A 10,545-nucleotide genomic window follows, 5' to 3' on the forward strand; every position below is an offset into this window, starting at 1 on the left:
GCTTTACTAACTATGGTGTTTACCAAATAGGTTCTCTCTGTTGAAGACTGGACTCGGTTTACATGTCTGTGATCTTACGTAATGTGCAGTTAAGCTTGATTTTTGTCCCATTTGTTTCACTGTTTTTTTTTTTTTGTTTTTTTTCCTGTTCAGCCCCAGAAGACTGTTCAAATGGCTTTTAAGATGCTGTCTGTTGCATAGAGTTGATTTAAAAGGCATAGAAGTGCACAGGCAAGCTAATGTAGCCTCTGATTGAGCAAAACCCGTTGGCCTGAAATTGCATGAGGAGCCCCAGACCATCATCTCAGATCTTTTGAATTATTGATTCGTCCAATGAATATCACAGCTTGTGCCTCAGCATCAAGAGAGATAGATTCCAAAGTCCTGTTCAGGCCGCACAGCCAATAATGACGGTCGTTTAACTGTCAAACTCTTGTGAAGTTGGACATTTGGTATGTGAAAGCATAAATCTCACTTTTTTTCTCCCCTCAGTTTGCAAAGAAATGCTGATTGGCAGTAGTTTAGAGCATAAGATGTTTTTAAAAGTAGAGGGAGCAAGATGATTGAGGAAGATTAAGCACTTTCTCAGTATTAATGTACTATTCTGTTTCTCTCCCCCTGCAGAAGCAGATCATCGTGGACCCGCTGAATTTCAGCGAGGAGAGGTTCCGGCCTTCTCTCGAGGAGCGTCTGGAGAGCATCATAAGTGGCGCCGCCCTCATGGCCGATTCGTCTTGTACGCGTGACGACCGGCGCGAGCGAATCGTGGCTGAATGCAACTCTGTGCGGCAGGCTCTGCAGGATCTGCTCTCTGAGTACATGGGCAATGTAGGTGCACGTCAAATACTGTTTTTCCTTCTCGTTTGTTGCTTTTTTTCCCCCTTCTGAAGTCCCAAATCCCTAAATGACGACGACAAGTACCCACCTGCTACCAGAGACAGACGCTCTCCTGCAGGGAAGGAGAGGGGAGTTTTATTTCAGGGACAGTGCACACATCACGTTCGCCGGGCTGTGTTGTATAAAGACCTTCAGTCTCAACACAATTTGTCCTGTGCCGTCTGGCTTTTGAAGAGAGGGGTTCAGTACACACAAGCCCCCTGCTGAGCATTGAATTGTTTGACTGCTGTTGTTTTCAAATAATTCCCTTTGTTTGCTCACCGGTATTGGTTTTATTTGTTTTCTTGGATCTTCATTTTATTTGTTTTCTTTTAGCTGCTTCATTTATTGTTTTGTAGTAACATTCTTTTTTTTTCCCGCTGAAAATCTTGAGTAGTTTAAAGAAATATTGGTTGAAAGCAACCGTTTTACACCCCTGCGGCATGCAGTGCGGTGGCCGGTGGGTGATATGATATGCTTGTGGTCAGGTTGGTAAATGAAGAATTTGTAAGTTCTTTGACACATTTGGTTGCATTTGCCCCAGACTGAGAGAAAATTGGCCACTTTTAGGCCAGGCTGGTGTGGAGTGCTCTATAATTGAAAAAAGAAACAAATGCAATCATGTAAAATTTTACTTTAATTCCCCACTTTAAAACCCCTAGCTCATTTCTCAGAATCCTCCTTAGGCTGATTTATTCCTCCGATTTCTTACACTCATCGGATGTCTTGCTTTGTACCATCACTGCTTGTCTCCCTCTATCCTTTTCTTACCGCATTCTCTCTAAGGCAGATATATATTTTTTTGAACCAACCTCTTTCTCCATCTACATTTTGAAATTGAGTAGCCTTTTTCTTTCAGACCAGTCAATTTTTTATTTATTTTTTTTGTTGGAAATAACTACAAATCTTTTGCTTTCTAAATATCTAGGGACAGCTCGTAATCTGTATTGCAAAGAGTTTTTCATGCTTGATGGCCCTTTTCAAAGTTCAAATAAGTTCTATGCCCCTAGCACACGGTAACATAATTTTTCTGTCACACGTTAATAGCGGTGTGTGGGCAGCCGAAGTGGTGTTGTGCCACAAACCGCTGAAGATGATGTTCGGGGAGGCGATGTCTCACAGGTGTCAGCGACTATTTATGTCAGTCTTTCAAAACGTCAGCAAGCAGCAGGTCCTCGGCTGTCTGGAAACATGGCAATGTTCTCGGCAACCTGAGCTGACGCGCTCCAGATGGCTCATTGCTGGTTCTGTGTAACTCCAGACCAGGACCGTGAGCGAGCGCCTCTGTCATTACTGTCCATTTTTAACTCTGTGGAGTGAGAGCCTGAAAATGGCTGTCTGATAACATCTAGCAAAGGGTTTGGCATGGATAAGGCACAAGCATTCAATAAAAGTCAAATTACACATTCGATTTCCAGTGCCATTTCAAGTGATCCTCATGAAGAGTACTTATGCCTGGAATGGAAAAATCATACCAGATTGATTCCAGCCAGTGATAGTAATCACTAATATGCGGCTATCTGTGTAATAAGCTTGCCATGTCTTCCCATATTAGCTATGTTGCCATGACTGCGTGAGAAATGCTAATATAATTGGACAGGACCTATTGAAGGAACCCCATCTTATGTATAGAATTTTTTATATCCCTGCACAGATAAATGATATAGAGCCATCCCATATGTTCCCACAAAGATAAATGATAGAGAGCTGTCATTTTGAATACACAAGCACCGTCCATGAGACTTTTCTGTGATAGTTTTTTTTTTTTTTTTTCTCATCCTCATCCTTGCTCATCCTTTGTACTGCTGGTTTATTTTAGCTACAGATTCATCCAAGCAGTGTCCAGGACGTTTCAAAACAGGTTTTCTACTTGACTAGGCCTTTGCAGCGTGTCTGCCCCAACACACAAAACACTGCTCCTCAGCCCTGAAGCGCAGCTGACATGACAAGGCTTTGGCTGCTCACTCGTTCAGATAGGAGAAACAGATGAGGGAGATGATATGTCCATTCTTTTCGGCTACTTTTGGAGCAAATCCTCCTGGAGCCTCTGGATGCTTTGGCTGGCACTTTACCTGACAATACCTTTCACAAGCTCTCTTAAAATGACTTTAGTTTTAGCATGTTGCAAAGCTAACCACGCAATACTAAATATAAAATGTAGAGTCTGGAGTGTGCCTACAATGTTGCCTTTGTAGGCAGCCAAATTCAAAAGAACATTTGTAATGGAAATCTTGTGTAAAAGTCTGTCACTTTTAATCAATTTAATACATACTTGCTGTATATAATGAAATTAATACTTGCAAATAAAAATATTATTATTACTATTATTAGAAGTAGTGGTAGTAGTAGTAGTATTATTTTAAGACATTAACTTACTTTTGGTGTATGGACAGTCATACACTACATTTAATTTTTCTCTTTTTGTTAATCTGAGAAAGGGTTATACAATGTTTGTAGATGGATTTAAATGTGGATGCAGTCTTTTAAATCTTGAGGTGCTTTCTTTGAAGTCTTTTGCCCTAGTGCTAACATTTGGGCATCTCTGGAATTTTAATGCAGGAAAAATTTTCTTAACATCTCTTTGTTAGTCTTTCAGGATTTCCTTATCAGGTAGCAAAGATATTTCTCCCTCAATCTCTCACTCTTTTATCCTCTGCTTAATGGAGGAATGTATTGGGTGCGATAGGCTGAAATTTCGATTTGAGTAAGACAGGTGCAGCTCCTCCCCCCTTCTTTTAGAGTTGAATAACTAGTCTCACATCCAATTTTTGCTCTGACTGTGTCGTTAAATGAACTCAGAAGGTCCGCAATAATACAGAGATTAAATTGGTGTCCTAAATTCAATTTTTAGCCATATGATTTCTCCTGGAATAAAGGAACTGCCTTGTTTTGAAGTGACTTAGTTTGATAGAAGGACATATTGGCCAGACAGCATATGGGCGCTTTGTCGCAGCTGAGACTCTGCAGTTGGAAGTCTTTTTAGCTAGCTTTTCAATTTTACGTTTTTCAAACCGCAAAAAAAAAAAAAACCCTCCCAGCTTGAAACTTTGTACTTAATAATTTATTAAAGCAAAATTATGCATTGACTCAATAGATTTGAAGACAATGTTGCAATTTTTTTTCTTCCTCAAGACAGGAAGTACATTTCATTACAGACTCATCAAATTTTTACAAATTTCACTTTTAGATAGGAGGTTTGATTGCATATGTGCATTTCCCACAAATCGACTGCATAAAGCAGACTTTAATATTCTATAAATTAAATGAGAGGTCTTGAAAGGTTAATCTGAAACCCAAGTTCTGTAGTTATAGCCTAAGGCAGTGGCTTGTTATGAATGTTTATGAAAATTTAATAAAATAGCAGTGTACAGCTGCTCAGGTTCTGGGCATTGTGTTGACGAAGCTAAGTGCTTAATGCATCAAGTTTTCTGACTCTAGTGCTTGAATGCAAATGCTTTAAAGTTGCTTAAATTGGCATTATTTTTTTTCATCCCATGTTTGTTTAATATCCTCAGTTTGATTCTTGCCTCAGTAACATATTTAAAATGAATTTTTAGAACAGCGCTTCAAAATAATCAAACCTCAATTCATAATTAATGTAATCTTATCATGAATACTAATGTTTTAATCACTGTTATGCGACCTGAATTTTACAGGTTTCTTTATCATTGAGCAGAAATGGTGCATGTAGGCAGAAAACCAAAGACATTGTAATGGACTGCCGCATCCTGTTTTTGGCTTAAGCGTTTTTCAGGCCATTCAAAAATAGACTGTAATTAATTGCCGATTAGCACAGAGATTGATCAAGCCTTTGTTAGTTGGGAAAAGATGTGTAATTGTTATGCAGGGTCTTAAACAGAGTGGCCCGATCTGTGCTGTAAACCCAAACTTGGTCAGTCAATCAGGTTTCGACCTAAAAGTCCAACCCAGACTGATTATCCGGATGATTAACAATGCAGAGCACAGCTAAACAAACAAGCCTCTTCACTTTACAGAGCACGAGCTCATGGTTTTGAGTGCTGCGGTTCAAGCACGTATTTAATTATTCCACCCTCTCGCGACTACTTCACACACTGTGTCTGTTCTGAGTGTTTCTGCTGCATTTTATTAATAATACATTTCAGACCCCCCTAGACTCTTGTTGTAGAGGTGATTGTACACTAGGCGAGATAGCAGTAATAAGGTTTGACGTGTCGAGCTTTTGACATTTAAATTCTTAAACTTGAAGGCAAACATCTGAAGAATCTGTGAAAAGACAGATGTGAACTCTTCAAGGCCTTATGGAGGAGATGGAACTGGAGACCCACACACACCCACACCTCTCTCTCCGTCTGTTCTTTCTCACGTTTTCCTCTTTGCCATGGGCATTCAGGAAGATTGACATCCAGTCTTGTTTTATGACAACTCCCTTCTGCTTTTTTTTTAGAAGCCTCAACTCAAACTGAGCCTTGTTTCTATCGTTCCTCTACTTGTTCTTTCACCTAACAGTGCTTTTTAAAATGATTTTTGTCTTACCACCCCAGAATAATTTTCCTTTTTCATAAATAGCGATAACATTTGAACAGTAAGTGCAGATCATTACCATTTGACCTTTTCTGCATTTTCTGCAGCAATTTTCTGCTCTAGGAAATTCAGTATAGGGACACCTGCTTGTTATAGCTGAGCCTTAATGATTCCTTGCTAACCTGTTGGCTTCTGGATTTCCCCAAATATGTACCAAAGTTAATTAAGCTGGAGTCAAAAGTTCCTGCAGCTTCTTTAAAAAAATGTTTAAAAAGCCAGGACACTTTTAAAACATGTTTTGTTTTTTTTCTACCCCAGATTGCAAAAAAGCAAAATTGACTTTGTGCGTTTCATTGTAACCTCATCTGAATGCGTAATTAAAGCGAATCTCACCACATGCAGTGCATCAGGGGAGCACTTTACTGTCCCTGAGGCTTTTGCTAAATTTACAGCTCTCCATAAAAACGCAAATCTGTCACACATGGGCTGTCAGATGGTTTCCTGCATACCTGGTCCTTGATCATTTAGCTGTTAAAATCGCATCCCAGTCTTTTCAGAGAGATGGATGAGGTACTTTTTTTGTCCAAGCAATTTTAATTGCAGAAATATTGAGACAGTTTGTCCATTTTAGAGGAAGCTTACTGCACTCAATTTTTTTTTCCGCTTAAAGGGATAGTTCATCCAAAAATGTGGTCATTTACTCAACTTCATGTCATTCCAAACCTGAATGACTTATCTTTCATGTTCTGCAGAAGAAAGTATTTTGAAAAATGCCTTTTTTTTTTCTCTCCATACAATGAAAGTCAGCGGGGTCCAATCCAAAAGCTAGGGGTTGATCCGTGATCCATACTGACCCTACTGTAAATGTTTCTCTTTGTGAGGTTTGGTTGGTGGTGTCTAAAATGCATCTTTATGCACAACTGCCAGCCTGCATGGAGAGCTTCTTGAGACTCCAGAGACACCAGGAGCTTCAAATACCTGTTTGCTGCTCAACACTGGCTTTTTTATAGCTGCCCTTTTTAATACAATAAATTTTTTTGATAGGAACTTTCATTAATAAGCCTTTATCTGACCGAGTTCTGCTGTGCTCTAAGTCACTCACAAATCTTATGATAATTCAATAATCGCCATTCAGTTTCACACAATATTAGTTGTTTTCATGCCTTTTGCACAACATTGCACCATTTCATGCTTCAGAAAGATCTTTCTTCCTCTCCATATTGCATGAGAACTGTGACTTGCTTAATAATGTGGAACAACCTCTAAGTAGGGTTTCCATAGACCTGGCAAATTATTTTGTCTGAGATTGATACCAGTTATCTAAAAAGACATGGATAAATAAACAAACATTTTCTTAGAAAAACTAAAATCTGAAGGTTTATTGTACTGAAATCTTACTGATGTCAATTGCATAATAATTTGGAACGCAGTGTATGAATATGCTAATTAGTCCCACCTCAATCACACGCGAGCTCAGATCCATTCGGTCAACTTACTGAGGTAAATGCTTAATTGAGATTTAAATGGAAAAAATTACCCATCCCTAGTAGCAGTTGTTCCCTGACTACCAATTTGGGAAAAGTTAGCTAGAATATTACACTAGAATATTATTGTACTATGATTAATGAAAAAACGTAAATCTTTGGTGTTGTTATGGTATGAAAGCCTGTCATATGGCCATTGCTTTTAAACCGTTATTATCCAGCCATGCAATATACCCTCTAGTCAAATGGCTTTTAGAGTTTGTTGCATGAGATTTATTTATTTTGTGTGTGTGTGTGTGTGATCATGGTGTTTGGCTGTAAATGTTAAAAGCGCTTTCCTCTAACTGCTGTAAATATGACAGAAAAGAGAGGGTCTTGATAATCTGAATGGATCATTTTAGCAAAAGACTTTAAACGGCACACCTTATTACTAATAGTTTTAAAGATGGTGCCCACATTAAAACCCTTCCGAATATCAAGGTTACAACACACAAATGGCATTTGATCTCTTTACTCACTTTTGGCCTTTTGTGTGTGTGTGTGTGTGTGTGTGTGTGTGTGTGTGTGTGTGTGTGTGTGTGTGTGTGTGTGTGTGCTTTTGTTTATATTACATTGTGGGGACCAAATGTCCCCATGATGTAATATAAACCTGAGTTCACCTACATCGTGGGGACCAGCCAGCGGTCCCCACAATGTAAATGGGTTTATAAATCATATAGAATGAGTTTTTGTGAAAAAGTAAAAGTTTGCACAGTTTCCTGTGAGGGTTAGGTTTAGGGGTAGGGGCAGGGTAGGGGGATAGAATGTACAGTTTGTTCAGTGTAAAATGCATTGAAGTCTATGGAAAGTCCCCACAATTCACAAAAACAAACGTGTGTGTGTGTGTGTGTGTGTGTGTGTGTGTGTGTGTGTGTGTGTGTGTGTTTTCAAAAGCATTTTCCACATACTACAGTAAATCATGTTGTAGCTGTGTGCGATTTAGCGCCTGGGCAGGTCTGGAGCTGATCTGACCTCTTATAAAATTTAAATACGAGTAGATAAAATGTGTGTTTGAGCGACGGAGGCGTGGCACTTAGAGGATTTATGCCCCACTCTTTGCAGTCTGTCTCATTGCCCATTACATGCTGGGAGAGGTATGTGTGTGACAGAGAGCACAAACCACTGATGATTCCATTATTTTCATTCATCGCTCTTATCCTCATGGGTCTTAGACCACTGCTGTCGGCTGCTGCAGAGCTGTGGCATCACTCCGTGACTGACAGTTTCTATTAAGCCCCTTGAAGTCTTAGATGTGTTGTAGAGCATTTAAACAACAACTCAGACCTGTTTTGAAGGTTATTTTAGTGCCATTTCACCCCTTTCTGCTAAGTGACCTCTGCTGTGTCTTGTCATTTGTCCTTGTTGCATATGTATTTAACAGCTTTGTTTCATCATGCGTAGAAGTAAACGTTCTTCTTTGTCTGTTCAAAAGATAGTTCAGCCTTTGTGTGCTATGTCAGTGCTGTTTTAATGACAACTATAATTATAACCAAATTAGTTATAATGAACTTATTAGTTATAATTATAATTAAAACACCAATGGACAATAAAATTGTTTATTATAAGTTGTTTATAATTATGTTGTTTGCCAATTTAAATGCAGAAGTTCTTTACAGTCAGGGGGAATCTAACACTGTTTATCATTTATTGTTAAAGTTTTGCTGTGAACTTCCCTATTTTCCTAGAATGAGAATGATTAACAATAACTGGAACTATAAAGTTTTAAATCTAGTTATTGTCCTTGGTGTTAAAGGTACAGTATGTAAGAATTCTGTCTGTTAGAGGTCGCTAGAAGCCTATTCAAAACAAAGGTGTAGTTTGATGACACCAAGTTTGAGAGCGGATTCTTGGGACATGTGGTCTCCACCTCAAAGGATGGTGCAAAAGAATAGGGATAGGATTCAGGAAGAAATCATGTTCACGGATGCGATTATTAATGTTACTGTAGAATGAAGCAGAGCAGGACCAAGTGTTGTGGGAGCTGGAACGTTTGCACACGCCTCACGAGCAGCAGAACTTTTATTATGCCACAGTCGCCGGCGCTGCTTCCGCTTTTCCAGTCATGAGTATGAGGTAACGCAGCTCTGTTTATCATATTAGATACATTTGAGAGCGTTGAAAATTATGACGTTATTCTGTGTGTTAGCTCAGTGGCTGCTATGAGACACTTGTTTGAGAGACACTGCAGTACGCTAGATCGATTTTTAGAATATCATATTAAATGCTGGATGGCTTGTGTTGATAAATGGCATGCAATTCCTTTTTCAAAATGTATTGTATGATGGAGAAAATTCTGTATTACTGTTACTAAAAATAAAGCTTCATCTGATTATGCTATGTTAGCTACTTCACAAAATAGTGTTTTTCTCTGAGGCATGGTAAAGCATGGTACTTGCAAAAAATCAAGAAAATTAGATTTAAACAATAAGACTAAATGTGTTGAGCTATATAACAATTAGTTTTCTGTCTATAAATATATCAAAACAGTTGTTCCCTTGTCTATGAAAATGTTTAAAGCGTCTTTGGCGTCCATGGTTTCTACAAAATAAAACCGAAAAACCGAGGCAGACCAAGGGTTAGCGCGTGTATTATGCAATTGACAGGCGGCGACTCGCGCGTCCCGGAGCCTTGGTTAAAATTGCAATTTTCTCATGATTTACAAATAGTTGGAATCATTTAGGATATTGTAAGTACTCAAGTGAACAAAATGTATAACACTGGCCTAGTGTTTTTTGGATATTTTACTGCAAAAAATATTACATATTGCACCTTTAACAGCCCTAAACACACATGTTACACAAACCATTTCTGTTCGCAAGTCAGACAGCTGCCTTCTAAAAATAAGTATCCCTAGAAAAGCTTTGAACATCTTAAAACTTCAGTGGAGAAAGGCATATAGTTCATCATAACATCATAATCTACATCATATACCTGCCATATTGCTAAATCTACCCGATTTTTCATATGAACAGAAAAATATACTGGGATAACCTTCTCTTGAGACTCCCCTGTTTCAGATCAGTCATAGTTAATGATATACTAAAGCCCGCCAGCTATTGACGTGATTGGTTACAAGGTAGATTTCACACCACGTTTTTGAAACTGCAGTTTTAAAGAGAAAATATTCTGCAATGGTGTTGACTTATGAATTTGCACATGGTTTGACTTAAAGCATATTAAAAACACCACATTGACCTATAAACAACATTTATATACTTGATTTTTACCACAGGGGGACTTTAACACAAATGCAATTGTTCATTTATTTATTAATTTGTTAGTTCACTGCATTAATATTAATAGATACAACTTTATGTACTTAATGTATTACGTAGTAAATGTTGAAATTAAAGATTAGTAAATGCTGCAGAAGTACTGTTCATAGTTAATGTTAACTAATGCAGGTCATATGATGCTTTTTAATGTTTTTCTTTTCCTTGTAGTGTGTAATGTATCTGTTTGTGCATGCATACGATCTGCAAAGTTACAAAGCTCGTAGTCTCATACAAAGGGATATATTCTAACAAAGAACACTGATCCAGACCTGCCTAAAATGCCTCGATCGAAGTCCAGATATTACTTTCTCAAACATCTGTTGCAATGTGAAATGTTAGCATAATGCTTGCCCAAAGGTACAAAGAAA

The 10,545-nt window shown here is 38.3% G+C and overlaps 1 protein-coding gene across 1 annotated transcript in view; it reads left to right on the top strand.

Moving 5' to 3' along the window:
* Window positions 1–10,545, top strand: part of ctnna1 (catenin (cadherin-associated protein), alpha 1) — a 117,293-nt gene that overhangs the window by 32,657 nt on the left and 74,091 nt on the right. Inside the window, exon 7 of the mRNA XM_067389269.1 lies at window positions 625–828. Coding sequence (XP_067245370.1) covers window positions 625–828 — 204 coding nt within the window. The remainder of the gene's footprint in view (window positions 1–624; window positions 829–10,545) is intronic.

This window comes from Chanodichthys erythropterus, chromosome 1 (assembly GCF_024489055.1).
Source record: "Chanodichthys erythropterus isolate Z2021 chromosome 1, ASM2448905v1, whole genome shotgun sequence".
Taxonomy (NCBI): Eukaryota; Metazoa; Chordata; class Actinopteri; order Cypriniformes; family Xenocyprididae; genus Chanodichthys; species Chanodichthys erythropterus.